Source organism: Mastigoproctus giganteus, chromosome 5, assembly GCF_048544385.1.
Source record: "Mastigoproctus giganteus isolate SK-2022 chromosome 5, ASM4854438v1, whole genome shotgun sequence".
Lineage (NCBI taxonomy): Eukaryota > Metazoa > Arthropoda > Arachnida > Uropygi > Thelyphonidae > Mastigoproctus > Mastigoproctus giganteus.
Genome location: NC_143579.1, coordinates 99,927,855 through 99,952,163, shown reverse-complemented (window position 1 = coordinate 99,952,163; position 24,309 = coordinate 99,927,855). Strand labels below are relative to the sequence as shown.

The 24,309-nt window shown below is 37.4% G+C and overlaps 1 protein-coding gene across 1 annotated transcript in view; it reads left to right on the top strand.

Annotated features, from left to right (window-relative positions):
* The window catches only part of Mtpbeta (mitochondrial trifunctional protein beta subunit), a 292,313-nt gene that overhangs the window by 187,210 nt on the left and 80,794 nt on the right, over positions 1–24,309 (top strand). The window contains exons 8-9 of the mRNA XM_090373364.1: positions 5,174–5,354; positions 24,029–24,153. Coding sequence (XP_090229490.1) covers positions 5,174–5,354; positions 24,029–24,153 — 306 coding nt within the window. The remainder of the gene's footprint in view (positions 1–5,173; positions 5,355–24,028; positions 24,154–24,309) is intronic.

Sequence of the window (24,309 nt, the reverse complement as noted above, 5' to 3'; positions counted from 1 at the left end):
TCCCTTTCCTTCTAGAGTTTACATAAGTACATAAGTAAAAAAGTCTTTGTTGTTTTTCTTTGCATCTTTTGCCAAGGATTTCTCATAATCAGCCTTCACTTGCTTAACCTCCTTTGTAACTTGATTACAGACTAGCTTATATCTGCCATAGGCTTTTTTGTCACCTGCTAATTTATATGCACCCCACGCATTTTTCTTCTCTGCCACGAACCTCATTAGTTCATCTGACATCCATTGAGGCCTAAATGTTGAACAGTATTTCTTAGTTGGTATGAAAAGCTTCCCATTTAGAATTCACTGTTTTTAACATCATTAGTTGAACCCACTCTATAGAATTCAAAAACTGTCCAAGTCCACTGTAGTCACCTTTTAAAAAAAAAAAAAAAAACCTTCCCTTTACACTTGATGGTAGTTACATCTTTAAGAAAATCCTACATCAGTAGACTCTGGTCACTGTCACCTAGTGGTTCCTTTATCTGCAAATTCCTAATGCATGCGTGATCACTGCTGATAATCAGATCAAGAGTATTAGCCCCTCTTTGCCCCTCAAACACATTGCTGTAGAAAACAATTCTCCAATAAATCCACAAAATTCTTGCTAGCATGCAAGTGACCAGCCCACAAGTTCCAGTCAATATCTGGAAAGTTAAAATCCCCCATTACAAGATATTCTGATTTACTGGTCCACTCTATTTCTCTGCAAAATTGGTCGTTGTACTGATCAGAGTCATTAGGCCTATTCACCCAGGGGCTCACATCTGGTATGGGCTTGGAACACCCGGGGTCCTGAGCTGGATATCATCATTCTTTTCTTCCTTGGTGATTCCCTTTGACCTTTGACTCTCTCTCTCTCTCTCTCTTTCTCTTTCTCTTTCAGGGTAACTTGGGAATTTTTTTTTGGTTGGTGCACCGTATAGCTAATAATAATAATACATAATGAGAAATTGAGGTTAAGGAGATGTGGCAACGATCATCGTGTCAACCGCTGGTATGGGACCAAAGACCCTACATGGCAGCCTAGCAGCAATGGGTCTCCCAGAGGACAGCTACAAGGAACTCCAGAAAGTCGCAATCCTGAATATCTGTAGGTTAGTCAGAGAGTTCCTCAACCAACAGTAACACCAGACATTACAACCACCCTGTGTACTTGGTAGCACTACCCATCACGGAGTGGAATCTGCCAATCAGGGAGAAATAATATAAGAGCAACAATAATAATAACACACCCTACTCTCATTTTCCCTTTCCCAGTGTTTATGTCAACAAACTGACTCAACATTGCATTGGCCGCCCACGTCACCTGGATGCACCTCTTTAGATTTTGTTTCTTAACTAACAGCATAACCTCCTCTTCCCTTCCTACCCTGTGTATCCTTTCTGTACACATTGTACTCACCAAATTCCAACTCTGCGCTGCTTATATCTGTGTGACACCATGTCTCTGATATCCCAACAATATCTGTTTTTGATGCCTTGATGAGCACTTCAAATTCATCAAATTTATTTACTATACATCTAGCATTGGTGTACATGCAAGTATACATCCACCTGTTCTTAGTTACCCTAACACAGCCCATGTATTTATTTGTTCCATGATGACTCCCAGCAGCTCTTGAAGTCCCCATCACCTTGCTCTCTAGGCTGCTGCTCGTTACAATAGAAACACTGACATTGACATATCATTGACAAAACCCCTATGGCCTACTCTGGAAGCTTGTCTGCACTGCTCAGAAAACTTCATATCTGAATGCACAATTACCCCCAAGTCTCTTTCATTCTCCACTACTGTGAGTGTAACACCATCCAGTTGGTATGTTACTCTGGGGTTATCGCTATCCATATGCAGTACTTTGCATTTGTCAATGTTAATTCAGTTGCTTGGTTACCATTACTCTCCTAATTCTCTAATAAGGTGCTTACAGTAGAAGACAGGCTGACCAGAGTCAGTATCCATGTCGGGAATATGCCTTAATCTTTGCTATGGCTGTGGACACTTAGATAGCAGCGCAACTTTTCAATACAGTAGAGGTGGTTGTATAGCTTTAATGAGCACCACTAAATTGTGGAATGTGTTAGCTCTTAATTTATGCTTTCTACAGCATCAACTCTATTGCCTTAAAGGCCGGAGGTGCAAATAATGCCTATCCAGGTTTCTCGAAATCAGTTCATTATATGGAAACAATTTTCAATGTAATGACCAGGGGGAAATCGAAAAAATTCGCTATATGGAAGTTTATTAAAGAAAGGTCTGGCTGTATACATGTAGAGTTCAAGGATTTCCATTCAGTCACTGTCGCTGTCAATTTCTTAATCAATTATTCCAATATTGAAAATGAGAGAAGAGCCTTTGATGTGACTTTCATGGTTGATCTCTTTTATAAATAGCCAATTAATTTGCATGCACAAAGAATAATTGAATTTCACATAATGGTGAAAGTTCACAGTTGTGATCAAGCACATTTTTGCAGCTGTGTTCACATATTGAGCATTTTCTGTCTTTTCTCTCTCAGCAATTTATGTAATCAAACTGTTCACTGGTTCATGAGAGCACTCTATTACTAGCTTACATATAAAAGGTTCTGTAAATGCCAATGGATACCTGGCTATATTGGAAGGCAAATTGCTTCCAACCATTAGAGACCATTTCAACCTGCCAAGTAACCATCTTTCAGGACGACTCTGCTCCTTGTCATCGGATGAAAAGTGTAAGTAGGCACTTGTGTAATGTGTTTACATATGTTACAGTAATGTGTTTACATTTGTTACAGGTGAAAAAATGGTTGGAAGAACAGTCCATTACAACTCTTAGGTGGCCAGGAAACAGCCCAGACCTGAATCCTATAGAGAACTGTTGGCATCGTGTGGAATCTGCAGTTGTCAGAAAGAAACCAAAGACCCTTCTTGAACTTAAGGAAGCCATAATTCATGTTTGGAACCATGAACTACCAGTTGATTATCTTCAGAAATTGATCCTGTCGATGCCTCGACAGTGTGCTGCTGTCATCAGGGAATCAGGGCCAGAGGCAGTTCAACTAAATGTTAGTTTGCATCTGGTAAACTTTTCATTTTGTTTTCTATTTAAAATGATAAACTGAAGCAAATTGAGTGCTTCTGATAACATTTCAGCCTTTTGAGAGCACCTGTCAAATATTACTTAGTTTTGCACTAACATTAGTTAATGCAAAACTAAGTAATATCTTTCGTTTATATTTCTATTTGTGATGCTAGTCATTAATGTAACATACCATTGCATAAAAGAGTTAGAAATGTGAAATTCCTAGGTGATGCACTTTCTTTGAACACCAGTGTATTTATGGAAATATATATAAGCATCACAGCAGAAACTGAATGTTTGTTTGATTGGAAAATGGAGTGAATTTGTTAAAGGAATCCTTGATTAAACCAGAAAGGGGGTAGGATGTTTTTCTTTTGAAAGATATTCTTTTGACAAGGACATTTCATATACAGATTCTTTTGAAATACATCAACTTCTTGTGTTGTTTACAAAATCATATTTAGCCCTTGTAAGATCTGTATTTACTTTATTCTGAATTAAGAGCAGAAGTAAATTATGTACTAAAAATAAGCCACAAAATAAATTCTGCAGCCAAGAGAAAGTTTCTGCAGTTCTATAATATAATAGTACATATGTCTGTATATACACGGTGTCTCAAAAATATTGGTACAAACGTTTAGGGGAGGTAGGTAACGTCTAAAGGAATGTGAATCGCATAGGAACCTATAACCGAAACGTCACCGTAAATCGGTACACAGCACTGCTCATCAGTTCGCAAGAGGGTAAATTTCTGGTTTACTCATTCAAGCAGTAGTCGCCACATGAAGAGCATGCATCGATATACGAACTGTGAGCTGGCAAACATGCACCTAGGGTATGAATTAGTAGAGGACAATGGACAAGCCGCTCAACGAATTTATGGAGAACGCTTCCCAGACAGACATGTACCGGACCACCATTTGCACTTGTGCATCAAAATTGGTGCGATTTTTGGGTCATTTAGAGGTAACAGGAGTAGTGCGGGCAGACCACATTCGACACGAACTCCCACCACGGAAGAAAGTGTGTTGAATGCCGTCCAGAATAATCCTACTACCAGCACACGTGCCATTGCCTCTGCCTTAGGAGTGTCTCATTGCAGTGTACAGTGTGTCTGGCACGACGATTCCTTACACCCCTTTCATCTCCAAACGGTTCAGTTACTGTTCCCCCAAGATCATCCTGCATGTGTGGCTTTTGCGCAGTGGTTTCTCCAAGAAAGTGTTCAAGACTTGAATTTTCCAGCCTATGTCTTGGTCACGGATGAGGCTTATTTCACTCAGCAAGGCTTATTCAATCAGCACAATGCTCATGTGTGGGCTCACGACAACCAACACGGTGTGCGCCCCCCATGCGGCACAACATCGCCTCGCAATAAATGTGTGGGCAGGTATGGTCGGTGACTGCTTAGTCGGCCCATACCTGTTACCATCCCGCATGAACTCCGTTGAATATCGGATCTTTCTTGAACTAGTTCTACCAGGGTTACTTGATGATGTTCCAGCAAATGTGAGACGCAATATTTGGTTTCAACATGACGGGGTGCCTGCCCATTATGGAAGGCGTGTTGTGTTCGTGACCATTTGAACAGGCATTTTGGTCGTCGATGGATCGGCCGTGGTGGACCCGTTGCCTGGCCCCCATGCTCACCTGATTTATCGAGCCTTGATTTCTTTCTGTGGGGGGGGGGCCTCAAATCTATCGTGTATGAATCGCCTGTGGAAACAGAAATGGATCTCGTGGCGAGACTTGTCTCTGCTGCTGCTACTGTCAAAGAAACTCCAGGTGTGCTCGACCGTGTCCGCCAATCCATGCTGCATCAGTGTCACGCCTGCATCGTGTCTCATGGTGGAATCTTCGAGCGTCTGTTGTAACATCATGAAATGCATCCATTTCATACTCCATTGTTAATATTATATCAAATAAATGTTTGCCACTAATTACTGTCTTGTGTCATTTCTGCTTCTTGTGCCTCTGCTACTACTTTCCCGTGACGTTTCCGGTTATAGGTTCCTGTGCGATTCACATTCCTTTAGATGTTACCTACTTCCCCTAAACATTTGTACCAATATTTTTGAGACACCCTGCATATGCAAAATTAAGCATTACTTGTTTCAGCTTCCTGGTGTTGCAGAGTTTTCTACAAGTGAAACTATGGGTCATTCTGGTGATCGTCTTGCAGCGTCATTTGGGATTACACGCAAGGAACAGGATGAATACGCTCTACGATCACATACTTTAGCTGACAAAGCTACAAAAGAAGGGCTGCTCTCGGATGTTGAACCAATAACAGTTAGTAGTGAGTAGCAATGTTTCTGTGTATGTGTGTATATATATATATATATAAATATTAGAATAGAAATCTATTTAAATTCATTATATATTTTTTTATTACATTCTATTTGAAGATAAATTGTTGATAGGAGGCTTGTCACAACTTGTAATAGAAAACTAAATTTGCATTTCAACAGAAACTTTTGAAGCTTTAAGTCACAACGTTAGCAATTTAATAATCACTTGGCCATCAGTTCACCGCTGTCATCAACAGCAATGTGCAAAAATAACTTTAAAAAAAATTCAAGTATCCAAGATTGAGATCACTACTGGGATGGAAATCTGCTTTTCCTACCTTGACTGGGAAAGGTTCTCACAATTAGCTTCTTGCAAGAGTGACTTTCAAGGATACTGAATGGCTGTTTGTTCTTCCTCGGCTGTACTTTGGGACCAGTAAAGAAATGTCCACAACTGTCTGTCACTCATTAACCGAGTGTTGAGTCTTAGGCTGGGTGCAAGTCTTAATTGTCACAACTTGAACACAATTACTAAAATATTGGTCTAGCATAATATTGGAATAGAAGTTTGCTAAAGATCTTCATCTTCCTTGTACACATGACATATATCAATTTGTACTGTCTAGTGCAAATTTTTGGAATGAAATGTAACAATATTCAGGTTTAAATATATGCCCTTCCAAGAATTTTCAGAAAGTGTGGTCTAAAATTGTTGATGCTAAATCCAAAACAGATATGCAAGGCTTGTACAATTTTAGCTTGGGTAGATGTAGCAGAGGATACTCTCAATTTTTGTTTACATTAGTTGCAGAGAAGATTGTAGGGAACTGTGGAGTTTCAGTAATTTTTCCTAGATGCAAGCCGCTTCACAAATCATCATGCTAGGTGGATGGCCAAAGATGTACATATGTATGTATATATGTATCATCAAATGTGTAGTGACCAAGTGTTAGATGTGTACAAGCAAGGTTACTTTGAATATCATATATTGTAGAATATTGTATTAGTACTTGTATTTTTAACTTGTAATCCTTTCATTTAATATGATATGACATATTTGTATTGAATTTGGTACATTTGGATCATAATCCTGACAGCCGTAATATAATCCAAACAAGACAAAATCCTCATACTCTGATGCCAACAGCTGTAATACCCTCTTAATAACAGCAAACAAAAAAAAATCAAATGGAAATTTAAAACTTGATTTTATTCATTAAATTTGCAATGGTTTTATGCTCATGTGAAAATCTACATTTCAAGCATTGCATATTTTTGCAAAATTACAAGTTGCTTACATATGTGTCATATTTTTGAATAACATATGTAATTGTAATTTACTATAAACTAAATGAACTTAATTTAACAATATTATTAATTAGAGTGAAACACTATGAGCAGTACCATGAAGGTAATCATTAACAGATTGATTTTCATGATTATTCACAACCATCAAAATTCTTGTTTCTCAATAAATTGGCTCCTTCTTCCATTTTGGACAGGGTTCACTGTGCAGTATGCATTCAACTTAGTTATCTACCTGCTGCTGTTCTTTTGGAAATTCTTCGATGATATTATAGACACCAATGTGCACTTATCCAGTTATGTTTTCCAATATTTTGGGTTCTTTGGATTCCTAATTCTGTGGAGTTGTACATGGACAACAAAATGGGTGGAAAAATGGTAGGACTATGAACTGCAGTGCCATTATGCAAATGTTGTCTTATTCTTCTGCAAATATAATTGTTTGCAACCCACCCAATCAAATCACTAGCTTCTGTTGGCAAATAGGGCTTCAGAATATTGAATGCTTCTGGAATTTTGTCAGATGGAATAAATGTCAAGAGAAACAAATAGCGCACCTTCAAACTAAGTGCCATAGAGAGAGAGAGAGAGAGAGAGAGAGAGAGAGAGAGAGAGAGAGAGAGAGAGAGAGAGAGAGAGAGATGCCAATCCACTCACTCCACTCACTTTCTCTAACACCGCACTGTCCGAGGTGGAATGTGATTGCTGTAGTTTTTGGATTTATATAGTGGTTTTCATCATGGATTTCATCATTTTAAAGAAAGAAGCAGATGAACAGAAGTGAAGTAAACCAGGTGAGAGCTTTTAGTAATTAGTTTTGTAGTTTTTTCAACTTTTGAACAATTTTGGAGCAATACAGTCGATACGATGATCACCATGGCAAGCATGTTTCTGTAAATTTCATTACTTTGATCATTCAGAAGTTGAAGAATACTGATCAAAAGTTGAAAAAAATACAGAATTCATTCATTGATAAAAAAAAAAAAAAAAAGTTAAGTGCATCATTAATGGCAGGAAATGTGAATATAAATCGAAACTAGGGTTAGACTTAACTTTTGAAGGACTTTTCTTTGTTAACGACCTTAAAACGGCTGGAGGAAAAAATGATTTTCCTGCCCAAACAAAATAGTCAAATAACTTGGGTTTGAATAGGTCCACAGACTTGGAGAATATCAAAATATTCTCCAGCAACGACAATATAATAATAAGATGGCAAGTAGAGACCAGAATTAACTAGAAAAAAGTAAAAAATCTGGAAACATTGATCGTGACATTGATTTAGATGACCCACCTGGGTTTGAGGGAGTACTCAGAGATGGAACCCCCAAAAATGAAGAAATTAATAAAGATGATTTAGAAACCTGTCCGTCAATCACCCTTAGTACAAAAAGGACCAGGAAGAGGAAAAATCAGCCAGAAAATAAGGACAAAGGCAACACAGAACCAAAAGTGACAAAAACAGAGGAAGAAAGAAAACTTCATACTCTCAATGAAATAGAAGACCCTATCAAGCAAATAAAAGAAGTCAAACTATACCTGGAAAATTTCATGCATAAGCAGGCCAACAGGATCACATCTGCCATAAGGTTGCAGATTGTGAACTGTTGGCACTGTGACAAGAAAAGGAAAGTTACAAGAATCTAAATACTCTCAGTTATGCCCAGGTATCAAGGGACCACAAAAAGAAAATAATCAACTAAGACAGAAAATTAGAAAATAAGGAAAAATCTAAAATAAAAGAAACCAGGCTGTCTAATGTAATAATATTAAAAGCCAAGAAGGACTTCACCCTAAGGAGCAGTGAGGCTATAAAAGATACAGTCATCACAAAGCTCAAGCCTCATTTAAAATAGGTATCTCCGTAGCCAGGTGGGCAGGAGCAGCAGTGTGTAGCACATGCTTCTTGATTAGACTTGGGTTCGAGCCCGTGACCACCAAATATGGAGGATGCGGAAAGGTAAGGGAATGACCACCGCATATCCCCTGAGCAATATGGCCTTAGTTTCTAATGCTCCTAAAAACCAAATAATAACAGCAACAACGTCATTTAAAATAGGTAAGGGTAAATAACATGAATGGGAAAGTGAAAAACAATGGGGTTTTAATAGAAGTAGCCACCAAAGAAGACTTACAAAAGATAGAGAATCACCCAGCAGTTAAAACCCGAGGGGAGAAATTCCAATATAATAATTTTTGATATTATGGAAAGCACCCCTGAAAGAGAGCTTATGACTGACTTTTACTACCAAAATTTCAAAAATACAATGACATTGATGAATTTGCTGAACAATGTAAATTAAAGAGAGGCACTAAGAGTAGAAAAAATGAGTAGCTCAACATAATAACTGAGATTTCACCAAATATACGGCACTAAAAGGACAAAAAAGAATCTATGCTGGCTGGACCAGCCATAGATCCAAAGACCACTTCCCTGTTCAGAAGTGCTTTCATTGTCTTAAGTATGGACATACTGCCAGGGACTGCAGCCAAAAAACTCCTGTCTGTGGCCACTGTGCAACACTAGCCACAATTTTAAAAACTGCAACAATAAAAATCAGCAGCCAACATGTGCTAGTTGTAGGTCAACCAGGCTGTCTGATTATTTGCACAGTACCATGTAAAATGTCAGATTGAGAATATGAGTATGACTAGGGCTCTAAACTTCATCCAGTTGAATGCTCAGAGAGCACATACTGTTGTTGATCAGATCAAGCTCAGGCTAGAGGAATATGATATATCTTGGTACTCCAAGAACCCTACACACACACACACACACACACACACACACACACACACACACACACACACACACACACACACACACACACACACACACACACACACACACACACACAGGTAGAGTTCAAGCATACCCAAGAGGCTATAAGATCATAGAATATAGGTGTCCCTTCTACTGCAATAGTTGTTAAAAATACTGACCTTACTGTCACAAAGGTGGGTCACCTCTACTCCCCAGTGGCCATGTGTGCTCACATCACCAGTGTGGTGGGTCAGTTTTACATTATTTCATTGTAATTAACTATATAATATGGGTGTAATATTGGTTTACCCATAAATTTAAACTATGTATGTATTTTAAATTGGTGTATCTACACCGATATTATATAGTTAATTACTTTAAATGAGTGGTCTAGATCAAAGCTGTCTATCCCACAGAAAAACCCAGGAAGCAGGTTGTCCACAAAAGTGACTATACTCAGGAGAAAGGTACACCGGGCAAAGAGACATTTCCATCTTGGCTCCAAATTGAGGTGGAAGCACTGAGATTCCTATAGGACTCTCAGGAACCAATACACAGCCCCCATAAGAGAAAAGAAAAAAGGATCCTGGAGGCACTTGGTGGGAACATCTGGAAATGCCGACCCAGTCATGTACAGAATTCTCACCAACAAACTGCTAGAAACCACAGTTAAATCGGACGGAACGAAAACCCTGTGTTGGGTTTTTTTGTCTGGTTATAACATATTATATACTATTATCCAGACTGAGGCTGGGGATTATTTCCCTACTCAAAATGACATAATCAAGGAAAATACACTATAAAAATGCCAACATAAAGCCTCTATTAACAACAGAAAAATTATCAGCAGCTTTGATTAAAACCAAAAACAATAAATGCCCTGGAATTGACTTCCTAGAAGAGGAAATAATAAGAAATTTGCTGATTTTTTTATTAAACTAACAAATCTGTATAATCTCTGCCTCACAAGGGGAAAATTCCCCAAAATTTGGAAAATAGTTGTGCTCAGTCTCATATTAAATAACCCTGAGAAACCTCCCACGAACTCCAAATCATATAGACCTGTAGCTCTACTCCCAGTAATGGGGAAAGTATGTGAAAGATTAATTTACAATAGAATCTCAACCTACTACACTGAAGCAGGATACCATTCAAATAATTAGTATGGATTTAAGAAAGGAAACTCTTCAAAAGAAAAATATATGTTTGCAATTTCAATAGACTTTGCTGGGGCTTTCGACTCACTCTGGTGACATTCTTAGGAATCTCTGCCAGACAAATGTCCCCCAAAACGTCTATCAAGTAATAAGCAGCTACCTAAAAGTCAGAAGTGTCTCGGTTCTCACAAGGTTCCAGGAATTGACGTGCCCTGTGAATAAAGATTGCCCCCCAGGGCTCACTCCTTGGTCCTTTCTTCTGGACAATTGTTCCAGATCATCAGTTCTCAAATTTTTTTGACTCACAAACCCCTTTCAACATAATATTTTTATCACAAATCCTTAAGCCTATATTCTCTGAAGTCTTATAAATTACTCTGAATAAATTAATATTCAGAGTAAATTTCATTTATTCAGTATAAAAATACTGAATTTTTATTATAAAAATTATTATTGAATATTATTTATACTTTGTAAAGCAGTTATTAATCAGTCCAAAATAGATTTCGAACAGGCTAAGAGTAGAAAACTTGCTTCTTGCCCTAATGGTAGCTGAGCATTCTGGTCTCTTTCCAAAGCTATTGGTCGCAATTTTTGCCAGTCTCTGTTCCCACCTCTATCAAAACCAGATAGTTCTGTTGCCCCATCAGCCAAAGATAAAGCTGACCTGCTAGCATCCTGTTTTTCTTCCAATTCATGTATCGATGATCTTGGTAAATCACCTGAAACTGTTTCCAGTACCTCCATTCAATGAATCCTGTAGTTTTCCATCATAAGGATGTCAGAAGGATTTTGATGAGTCTGAGGCTATGAAAGCTCCAGGTCCTGATGGTATTTCTCCACTTCTTCTCAAAACCTGTGCCTCTGAACTTACTCCTGTTTTGTGTCGTCTTGTTTCACTTTCTTATTCCCAAGGTGTTTTTGCTTCTGCTTGGAAATTTGCTCATATCCAGCCAGTTCCTAAAAAGGGTGACAAATCCCTTCCATCCAGTTATCATCCCATTGCGATTACTTCTACTCTTTCCAAAGTAATCGAGAAATAAATTAACTGCCAACTCTTAAACTGTCTGGAATTTCATCTGGTCAACGATCACCAGTATGGATTCCACTAGTGATATTCTGGCTTATGTTACCCATCTGTGAAAAAATTCAATGGAAAAGTTTGGTGAAACTCAAGGCATTGCTCTTGACACTTAAGGCTTTTGATCGTGTTTCACTTAAAGGTCTTCTAAATAAGCTTCTAACCTATGGTTTACCAGCTGTTCTTTGTATTTGGGTATCCAGTTTTCTCTCTGACCGCTCACTGCAGGTGATGGTAGACGGCTATCTGTCTTCTAACTTCTCCACCTAATGCTGGTGTTCCCAAGGTTCAGTTCTTTCTCCCACTCTTTTCCTCTTGTATGTTAATGGCTTTCTTCCCTTGACCGGAAATCCTATCCAAAGTTTTCATGATGATAGCAATTGCTTTCCACCTTCCAGTTTGAGAAACCCTGCCCTGTTCAAACAGCTTCAACTTCTCGAGTATCCACTGCCAAATCATTAAATGCTGATCTCCAGGCAATTCTCCAGTAGGGCAAAGAAAAGAAACTTAATTTCAATCCTTCTAAAACTCTGTCCTGTCTTATGTCTTGCAAAAAAGGATTCTTCTGCTCCTATGCTTAATGTTTGGTGACACTCTGATTCCTAGGCAAGTTGATATATCTCTTTTGGGGATTTCCCTGACTTTTAATCTCTCTTGGCACAAACACATTACAAGTATTGCTTCCTCTGCATCTAAAAAACTGGGTTTTCTCTTTCGCTCTCGGCGTTACTTTTCATCCAAACGGTTGTTTCCTCTTTAAAAATCGCAAATTAGCCCTACCATGGAACATTGTTCCCACATCTGAGGTGGCGACAAAACCTCACATGCTGCAACCAATCAACATTTTTTACTTTCTAGCTTCAAACTCACAGAACCAACTTTTCTTCTTCCTCATTTTTTCATTCAATTTCTGTTTTCTGGAACAACCTTCCTTCATATGTATTTCCTGAAAATTATAATCTACAGAAGTTGAAGTTGATTATATAGATATTAAACTCTTAAAGTATTATCCCTTGTGCATTTAGTTATTTTTAAATATTATCATATAAACCTTTTGGCATCTCTCATATTGTGTGATTATCTTCATAACTGAGTTGTCGTGTCTGCAATACCAGGGTACCTGCCCACCCACCGATGATAGCCCAATAGCTTTGAAATGGTGCCGTCCGGGTGGTGGTACTCACTGAGAATAAGTAACAGTAGTCTTCTCTATTAGTGAAGCGTTACTTATTCAAGATAGTGCAATAGCATGGCAACTCATTGTGTAGGAAGAGCACAATATGAGATACAGAGCAAATAATGCCTCCCACACCAACTACCATCATAGTTTCTTAAGAGTTGTCTATGGTGTATTTACACCGATATTATATAGATATTACTTTTTATTTAATAATTTTATTAAATAAAAAATGTTATTATTAGTTATATTTTGTAGTTTACAATAATATACCTAAGTAAATCTAAGCAGACACCATTGCAGAATTTTTTTAGTGTGAATCCCTGTGGGTTTGCAAACCGCCTGTTGGGAACCGCTGTTCTAGATGAATATATGGCCTTGGATCTGGCATACTTGGCAAAAAAAAAAGTGAAAAACTATTTAAAAACGGGCATGATTGCCAGGATCAATCGGGCTGAGTTGGGGGGAGATCAAAAGGAGGAACCTGGAAATCAAATACTAAGAAGTGTTCTTGCTTATCCATCACCTGTGTAGTCAGAAACAGGAACAGTTCAGAGAACAATACTTCTCACTATCACTGGGGCACGTTGCTCTGTGAGCACACCGGCACTGCAGGTGCTTGCTGGTTCTCTCCCACTTTACCTGGAAGTAGCCAAAAGAGGCTTATATTACAGACTCAGGAAGAGCATACCCACAGAATTCTGGGAATAGTCCTTGACACAGACAAATAACATCAAGGCAGAAAGAAAGAAAATAGCCACAAAGCTTCATGAGCGATGACAAATTGGGAGCAGGAAGCCAGGAGTCAAAAGGTTTCTACCACAGTGGCAATGGTTAGTCCAAAGCCACCAAAATAGTACACTCTGGATTTTTATAACCCATATTGACAAGTCATGGCTCCCTAAAGGCAAAACTAACTTCCTTAGAGTTGACTAATGACCCAAATTGTACCTGTGGCAAGAGTGAAGACTGGGCACACATTTTCTATGAATTATATAATATCAGTGTAAATACACCATAGTTTATTTATCCATAAATTTAACTACATAAGTAATGTAATGGCATCCTTTGATTTTATCTCATATTGTGGCTACCTTCACAATGAGATACCAGGTATTGCACTACTTCCAATAACTAACGCTTCTGTAGTAGAGGAGACTACTGTTATTTATTCTCAGTGGGCACCACCACCCAGACGTGTTTCGGAGCTTGTTTTCGGTGGGCGGGCAGGTACCATGATAATGTAGACATGCTATCACGGTTTAGTTATTCACAATGAGATACCAGGAACCCTTTTCCTATGATCCTTCATTCCTGCTACCCGGAGTGGATATTGTCTTACTTCTCTGTATTGTATTGTATTGTCTTACCTTGTGTGGCACCCAGCCTTTTGCCTGGTGGGTCACCCCACTGCAATGTTGAATGAAGGAAAAATAAATGAGTGACTGTGTTGGGTGCTGAATGAATGGTGAAATAGAAATTGTGGTGAAAGGTAAAGAATGTGAAGTTATGGTGTAAGAGGGAAACAAAAGAGAGTGAGTGAAGGTATGAATGTAAATGAGTGTGAAAACACACCTGTTAAATATATAGTTTTAGTGTATACATACTAACACAAATGAACTTAGTTACTAACAACACCAACACATCACACATCTACTGTAGACCTCCCTCGCATGCAGGACTGCACCCCAGCTGAATAATAATAGTAAGTTGAGGGGGCCTGGGGATACAGTGCAGAGAGAATGGAATTGAATAAGAGAAACGAGTGCTTGAAAGAATGAATGAAAGCATGGATGTGGGCAAGAAAGAACAAAAATTTTAATTCTTACTTAGTATATAAATACTAACTCTTATTTAATAAATTAAATTATTTTATTTAAGTTAATCTTTAAGTATTTTATCTTCTTAAATTACACTACAAACCATTGTCCCCCCCCCAACTGAGAAAGATGGATGCATGAAAAAAAAAAAAACCATATAACTTAAAAGAAAAAGAAAAAAAAAAAATATATATATATATATATATATATATTATAAATATAAATTTATAATTTTTTTATATAAATTTATATTTATAACCCCCCCCTCCCCGGATTGATTGGTAAACAGGTGGACCATTTGTGGCCCCATGCCTACCCAACCAGACACCGTACCGTGGCTACTTAGCTGATGTGATGTGGTATGCAGACACTGGTCAGTAGGCTTGACCCCTGACCAGTGTGGGATTGGGCACCAAAAAGAAGCTTCAACACAGGAACCCTTTTCCTATGATCCTTCATTCTTGCCTCCCGGAGTGGATGTTGTCTTACCGTGTGTGGCATCCTGCCTTTTGCCTGGTGGGTCATCCCACTGCCAACTATAAACTCCCACCGCCAGGACAGGATGAGCATCCTGAACTGGAGGACCCTTGCTGTCCTCCTTTCATTCAGGTGGGTGCCTCTACTACTGCCCTGCCCCCCCCTCCTACCTGTTAGTTCCCCCACCTCCTTTTTTTTTTTTTTTTTTCACTGCCCTGTAGCCTCCTCCTGGTGCTGGACAGTAACTAGCGATTTTTACATGAAAACATAGACCCCCCCCGGGCTAATATGCTGGATGAACAACAAAACCAACTTAACTCTCACTAACTTAAATAAATCTGGCCTTTACAGAGTTTGTATTCATCACATTGCTTGATGTAGAGTTGGAGGAAACCCCGGAGCCACATTACAAATAACTATACACTGTGTCCCAGGTTGAAGAAACAAACTTTGTTCAACACATCAGGAAATTCACTTTTAGAAGCATTTATTGCACCCAATTCTAGATCAGTTAATAGTGTGTGTGTGGCTTCAGTTAAATTTCATTTTCATCACCAAAATCAATCAAATCTTGTATGAGTACTGGTCATTATCACATAAACTGGAAGAGTTCGGTAGTTTCCAGAACCAACCAGTGTGTGTATTGTATAAAGCTGATAAAGAATTTTGGGAACAGTTTTGAATGTACCATCTGTAATCCAATATTGAGCCTGCAATAAATGAAACATTGAGCATTTACTTTTGTTGTAAAAACGAAAATTCTTTCCTCTCCCACTACAAAATCTCTAACTAGAAATAACTTACCATTTCACGTTTCATGCAAAACAATTGGAATGTCAATTGTGGTCCTGCAGATTGTTCAGCTTTTCTCACCCATATTATTTTGTTGTGGAGAGTGTTTTTTGACAGCTGCATATATGGCAGAATCTGTTGAGGATGGCAACACTGTTGGTTTGAATAATCTGACATAGCAGATGTTTCATTTGTTTGCATTCATCTGAATTTGCCCAATGATTTGTGCAAGTGGCAGCATTTGATTCTGGAATATGATTGATTCCCAAACATTTGAAGATGATGTTACCCATTCAAATATTTTGTTGTTGCTCTAGCTTTTCTCCTTCATTGTGAAAGAAAAAAAATCTTCTGATTTTTTTTTCTTTCACAATGCCAATAATAAATATCCATGTGTGTTAATTTTTTTGTTCCCTTTTTGAAAAGGAACAATTTCACAAACTTCATTCATTTGACAAGCGGGATGAACTGACATTGATAAGTTTCATCTCATACACTCTTTTTTCTACATCTGCCATCTTACCTACCTACCATAATCCTTTTTCAACAGATTTCTCAAAAGGAAATATTAATAAATGAGAACAGTGATCTCCATGAAAAAACTATTAATTCCTAGAATTTTTAAATAGTATTATAGGCAATTAAGTATTATTGGTATTATAGCTTGGCTGGATTTTTATTTCTTGGTATTACTGTTAATCAGAATTTTGATTTGTCAGGATTATTATGCCTTGGCTAATTATTATTTGGCAGGATTATGGCTGTCAGCATTACAGCTGTTGAGATTATGTGGCACCAGTATGTCAATAATGTTAAAAGCAGATTATTTGGTGATATGTTATATATGGGAGATTTTGTGGTTTTCTTACTTTTTTTTTTTTTTATATATATATATATATATTTGTTTGTTTACAACAAACCTATCTTATTTAGTTTCATCATGACTATGCAACATTTTTCCAATGTTGCATAGTTATTGCTGAATGTTTAAACCACTACTTTCCTCTATGACAGTATAGCAACTTCATCACTTGTTTGAAGAAGGCTGAGTTTGAATACCATTGATGATGGGAGGAATTTCTTGTTTTCTTTAATTGCATCTGTAGTTAGCCAATCTCAGGCAGGGAGAGTAGGGTTTCTTCATGAGTTATTCCAGGTTTTTCAGCCTGAACAACATACAAAATGGCCTGTGAACATTTCTACAGACAATTCACAGTGGAGCAATTTGAAGTTGCTGATGCTTGTAAAAAAATCAACACCAACCCATCACCCTGTTATGTGGTATCAAATGTCCTTTAATTTCAATTTCATTTGATTTTAGTAAACTGCAAGTTGTTTTTGTAAATTTGTGTGCATTTTGTATGCTAAGCTATTAAAAGATTTTTCTGTTCTTAATATGATTTGCTAGTCTAGGAAAAGTTGTCATGTACTGCTACTTGCAAAAATTTACTCTAACAGAATATACCACAGTACTGATTACATCTGTTCCAACTGCAGCTTGAATATTGCCTACAATCTGCTCATTTTTTTTTACTTAAAAATTCAGTGCAGTATTTAATTTTCTGCAGAATTTTGGTTTATGTTTTGTTTTGCTCTCTTGCAATGCAAAGCTTTGAAAGGGAGGTAGTCATGAAATCTTTTATTTTTAAATTTAATTTTTTCTAACATGACTTGTTACTAAAGATATTACATTGTCCACCATTCATAAAGGTTCAAGCACTTCATTACATGTGTGGGATTGTGTTTTGTGTGTTAGTATGATGATTGTTCGAGTCTCATACTTTTTTTATGTAAATCATAAATATGGAATATGTAAAATAATAAAATATAATTTAATTAAGAACAAGCATCACATACTTTAATCCTCGTGCTTGCTTGCTTGCTTGCATGTATGAATGTGGTGGGGATTGATGTAACATAGTCTTGAGGAGCTGATGAGCATGCACAGTATTTTGTTGGTTATTTGACTTTTTTATATACTTGTTAAGAGTTGACTGTTCAACAGTGTTGGTTCCCCCCCAAACATAGATGGCACAATAACAAGAATGTCAATAGTAGCTCTAACTTTCACAGTAGCTAGCAAGATTAGGTTCCATTCTTTCAAAGGTTTCAAAGGTTGCCATTCCTTTGGAAACAGCCTTGAATGTTTCAACTATTTCCTTTGTTGTAAAATGCTTTTATAGTTCAACTTCATTAGCCTAGCTTTCCTGTGCAACTTTCTGGGCCTTCAGCTCTATTAACACTCATTTATCATCTCCTCATGTGGAAATTTTCAGTATCTTCATTACCCTCAAGATCCAGTGACAAGCAAGCTTGATAACTCTATTGGTCTCTTCTTTGACTGTATCCTCAAACCCTTGGAAGTTGTTGATAAAATAAAGACATAGGTTCTTCCAGTACCTACATTGGCTTGATCTCATACCAGTTTGCTAAAATGTTTTTTTACCTACCTAGAAGTTCCTTTAAGGTCCTTCCTGTCTGTGGCTTGCTTAGCTTTAACAAATGTTCTGCATAGATAGTACCACTTAAAGTTGCTACAACCCTCTCTACTGGTTGCAGCACCGAGGCGGTTTGGTGACAGAAATGATGTTGGAATATAATTTATTAAAGTGTGACGGATGACCAGGGGCATTCTCGTGGATAGCAGTATTTTTAAGGGGATCGATTCCTTTGGCCTGGTAGTGATCCTTCAACTGACTAATGAAATGGTGCTCAATATATGTAACTAATCCAGGCTTTTGAGTGTGACATCTTTATAATGAGAAGAAATCTCTAGTTAATGTGCTTCAGTGCCTATGGATTTTTCCTGTTGTGTGCTAGTAGAGGTTTCATTTACACTCCTTCACAGCATTACCACCAAGAAGCAGTGCTAGACAATCCAAATCTTCCTTAAAACTTAGCATTGGCGGTTTTTTTTTTTTTTTTTTCTCCCCCATTTTTCAGATCACAGTTGCGAAGTTATTTCCACAATATAAGAGATATCAAATGGTGAATAAATAATATAGTAGAAGATGAAATGCACAAGGCATAATTTCTTTTGGGTTTAGGTAATTAACTATATAATATCAGTGTAGATACACCATAGTTTACTCATAAATTTAAACTACGTATGTAGTGCAAAGGCAATATTTTAATTGTATCTCATGTTGTGGTTGCCTTCACAACAAGATAGCTGGTATTGCACTACTTCGAATAAATAATGCTTCTCTAGGAGAGAAAACTACCAATATTTATTTTCAGTGAATACCACCACCCAGATGATCGTTTCGAAGCTAGTTAGCTTCATCATCGGTGGGTGGGCAGGTACCCTGGTAATGCAACATGGTGGTAATCCAATTTAAATATAAACCAGATTAATTTTTCAGAATTAAGAAAATTATAAAATTCAGGCTATGAAAGGAGATCAAAGGGTGACATGGGTAATTACAGACCCACTAGTTTAAATTCTGTTCCAGGGAGAATAATGGAGTCATTGGTTAAAGTAAAGAAGTAATGGAGGATCATCTAAATAAGGCTGCAATTATACTTCAGACACAGAATGGGTTTGTTAAGGGGAAATCTAATCTAACCACTTCGATTAGATACTATGACATTGTCACAAAGGAACTGGATGCAAAAAACAATTTTGATATCATATACTTGGATTTCATGAAATCTTTTGATACTGTTGCACTTAAAAGATTAGAGCGGTGTGGCATTAAGGATAAGGGCAAATCATAGATCTATGCACATACTTCTCCATAACCCACATCATGTGTAGATCTGTATATGTGGACTTCTGAAAGGGTTAATGTTTCCCAGTGTTTGTCTTTGGAAGACAGAGAAGACCGGGGTTCGAGCCAGTGACCACCAAATACAGAGGATGCGGAAAGGTCAAGGAATGACCACCACATATGCCCGGAGCAATATGGCCTTAGTTGCTAATGCTCCTAAAAACCAAATAACATAACATAAGACCTCCCACCCCCTTTTCCTTCAACCCATGCATGTTACTACTAGTACTGATACTATTACTAATATTAAAAGGAGGGGCTACGCAATCCAGCTGGAAAATGCACTACACTTTCATTGTTATCATATGTTCCGTTATAAGAATCAATTTTGAATGCCTTTGTGATATTTTTCTAAAGCACATTTCTGGAGATCATGACCATAAAACAAAAACAATTTGCACTTTCCGGTTTATTGGGATTTTTGTTAGTGAAATCTATTCCGTAGCCGAGTGGTCGGTGCATAGGTGCATAAGTACACGTGCTTTGAGTGACCGGGGTTAAAGCCCATGACCGCTGAATATGGTGTTGTTTCTTGTATTCTCTCTACCTTGTTGACTCCTCTGACCATGTGGTCATCTCGGAGTATAAACAGAAAATTTATTTTTATTTATTATAAACAGGTAGTAAACTCAATCATATTGCATTTGCGATAATACCGATAACTGGAATTGTGTGGATTTTTACATTATTATGGTGGAATGTGTATTCTCCTTCACTGAAATCTTCAATCATATCAAAAACATTAGGTAATTTTCAGAATCTTCTCTTCATTCCTATTGACTTATTACAATGATGAAGGGAAAGCGACCATAGGAAAGTGCAAGTGATGGCAGTGCTAGGAAATGAAAGAAAATTGATTTATAAATGAAGATGAAAATGATGAAGAAGTAAGAAGCAGGACAAAGTATGTTATCTGTTGCACAGAAATTAGCTCTCGCTGCTTAAGATCAACAGTGTTCAGGTGCTATATCAAAGATGTAAAAGCTATTAACAATATGGATGGAAAATCAGATTCAGAAACAAGTGCCCCTGAGTCTGATGGCCATTCAGGCAAAAGCAAGAAGTATTTAGGAGGGTATTGAGGATAAGTATGGCGAACCACAAGTCAAGTTCATGGCAAGCAGTGGGTGGTTTAATAGGTTGAAGCATCGCGCTGGTTTCCACATCGTTAAAGTAAAATTTTTGTAATTGCACACTTGAAATTTTTCCTGCACAAGAGGAAAAAAAAAATTGAATAAATAATTCTATTTACATGTTCATCCAACATTTCTTTTCTGCTTCAATCAAATTCAGTGCACACATAGTTGCAAGTGCTGCATAAGCCTTTAGGAAAATTCTGACTTACATATAAAGTTTTGCAGAATGCAACCCTTATGTAAGTCGAGGACTGGCTGTAATACTAATATTTGCTAGTACTAATACTAATGCTAGATGACTCTCATCAACCAGTGCAATATCACCACTTTGCTTATTGGAGGCTTTAAGTGATGAAATCCATGTTTAGTTTCTAGAGCAAAGTTTTTGATATTCCCCCACCCCCTTTTTCCTTCAACCCAGTTCTAAGTACTACTAATACTAGTACTACCATGCATTGGTTCAAGTATCTTCTAATACTAACTAGTACCACTACTAATACTAGTATATAGTAGAATTAATAATAGAATACTATAACATAACATAATACTAACACTAGGTAGTAGATTAATCATCAACCAGTGCAGTACCACCATTTTGCTTATTGGAGACTTGAAGTGGTGAAACCCATGTTTAGTCACCAGAGCAAAGTTTCCAGCATCCCCCCCCCTCCCATTTTATTCAACCCATACATGGTACTAAGTACTATAGGTTTTGATACCTTTTGTGTTTGGGGTTTTCATTTAAAAAAAAAAAAAAAAAAAAAACAGTTCCTCACCAGCCATAGGGGATATTTTCTTGAAAAGTATTATGTATGATCAGAACTGAACGGCAAGACTAAGATCAAATAGGAAATAAGGGATTAAAGGAAAAACAATTTTGGCAATTATATATATGAAAAAACAGTAAATTCCATTTTACATTTATGTAACATAAAAATGATGATAAGGTTGACAGTACACAGTGCAGTTAGGCGACTCCGTAGCCAGGTGGGAAGGAGCAGCAGTGCGTCGCACACGCTTCTTGATTAGACCGGGGTTCGAGCCCGTCACCAACAAATACGGAGGATGCGGAAAGGTCAGGAAATGACCACTGCATATCCCGGAGCAATATGGCCTTAGTTGCTAATGCTCCTAAAAACCAAATAATAAACAAACAAACAAACACAGTGCAGCAATTAGAAAACAAGACATATTATGAGATGAGTGCTGGTGCTGCCATCTATTAGAAGTAATGCTGCCATCTACTATGAAATGAAAAAGTGTTTTTTTCCCAAGCACTGCAGTCAAGTTCAGCAGAAGTTGCCTCCATTTCAGAACGTGGGGTGAGCTGAACTGTACATCACCTGTATATGTGTTGTGGAGGGACAATGAAACAAAGTGCATATATCAAATTTGGTGTTTGACTTAAAATAATCTTTTAAAAATCATCTGTTTTGTGTGAGCAATTTTTGCCGTAATTTCTGTTTCAAAATATCATATATTTGAAATAATAAATATAACCACGTTTCATTTCCTAATTCCATTGATTCCTTTAATTCATCAACAGTTGTTAAACTTTCACTCAGTGGTATTACTGTTTTATTCCTTTCCTTGTTATCACTACACTTGCCTGCTGTCATCTGGTTCCACATCTTGTTGGTTTAAAAGTTTTTCTTCCCAAATTTCAAAGTCATCATTGTATCTCCACAAATCTCAAAAGTTAAATCTACTTGAAAATTTGCCACTTCCGTTAACTGCACTAATTCCTTTCAGGGAATGAATTAGTGTAGCTAGGAGGAATGGCTAATATAGTTGGAATCTATCCAGTTATATTAAGAGAAGCTACAAAAGAGGTAGCTAAACCTTTGGCTATAATGTGAGCATTCTCAAATTCAGCACAGGGTAGTACCTGTAGACTGGAGATGTGCAAATATATCTCCTGTTCACATGGTTGATTGGTTCAAAGTTATGAAGTGGGTAACTGTAGACCTGTTTTAACACTGTGCCAGGAAAAATAATGGAATTATTAATTAAAGAAAATGACCGTGGTTGGAGTGAGGCCATAAGGCAAAATAATATTATTTATTATCAAAGGTAATAAAATAGTTTGCAGCAAAGATTTATTTTATCCTTATTTGCACCAAGAGTTTGTCAAAATGCCCTTCTTGTAGTATATTTTGTACTAAGGGGTAGCGTTTAAAACCAATTTGAAATTCTCTTAACAGTGAGGCAGCCCATGAAGTTGTCAGTGACATGTAGTAACTTTGGGTAGGGACAGGGAAGTGATTGTACCTTTGTATAAGCATTGGTTAGGCCACATCTCTACCATATCTCTGATGGATACTGTGGGCTTGGATGTCCTTGAGAGGGTACAAGAAATGCAATAACACTATTCAGGAGTGTAAATAATTGCCATTCTATGGAACTTCTGCACTTTTATGGTTTATAAAGCGTGCGTGTGTGCGTGTGTGCGTGTGTGCGTGTGTGTGTGTGTGTGTGTGTGTGTGTGTGTGTGTGTGTGTGTGTGTGTGTGTGTGTGTGTGTGTGTGTGTCAACTCTGTCTTGAAAGTCTCAATCAAGTCACCTCACAGATGATTCTGTGAGATGAATGGTTTGACTTTTTCAAGACTTTTAATGGCCTGTGTATCCTGAATGGATTTTGTTTTTTCTCTGAAGTGACTAGGATAGAGGTGTAGTTATAAATTTAATAATAGCTTTTCATTGTATTTCAGGTGATTTTCCTTCAACTAAAGAATGAATGGCCAGGAGAACAAACTACCACCAACAAGAAGTGTAGTTTGTTCCATCTGCAATAAGTGTAGACAGAAAAAACTGCCCTCTACATTTATTTTAAGTGACAGTTTGTTTCACTTTACATTTATATGAATTCAAAAGCTGACTTATCAGAAGGGAGATGACATCCCCCCCCCCTCCAAGCTAACACTGCAAAATCTCTGTTGCTTCTGTTCACCTTTAAACTCCCAATACTTAAAGCATTGTCATGTAATGATATGTAACTCATTATATTATTATTTTTATAAATGCGCTTACTACTACTAAAGGCGTAAAAGATATAAAATACTACTTTATATCTTTATACCTTCATTGAGCAGCAGTTGTCAAAAAGTTGACATTGAAATTCATTCTTGAGTGGAATTTCCCATTATATTTTAAGCCTGAAAAATAAGTTCAAATCACATGGAATGTTAAATATTTTATTGCAGGTCAAAATTTACCCATTAGCAGAGACAATGGCATACGTGTTTCATCCGTGGAACAGATGGCAAAATTAAAACCTGCCTTTGTGCGTCCACATGGCACAGTCACAGCTGCCAATGCATCATTTTTGGTAAGTTAAATAACATTGATACACTTAAATATTAACAATCTGATTGCAAAGTTTTAATTTTTCAATGTTACTGATTTTCTTCCCCCCCTTCTTTGTTTGCTGTTGGTTGAAGAGTAAGTGAATCCCATTGTAAGTATTATTCTGTACATGGCAATG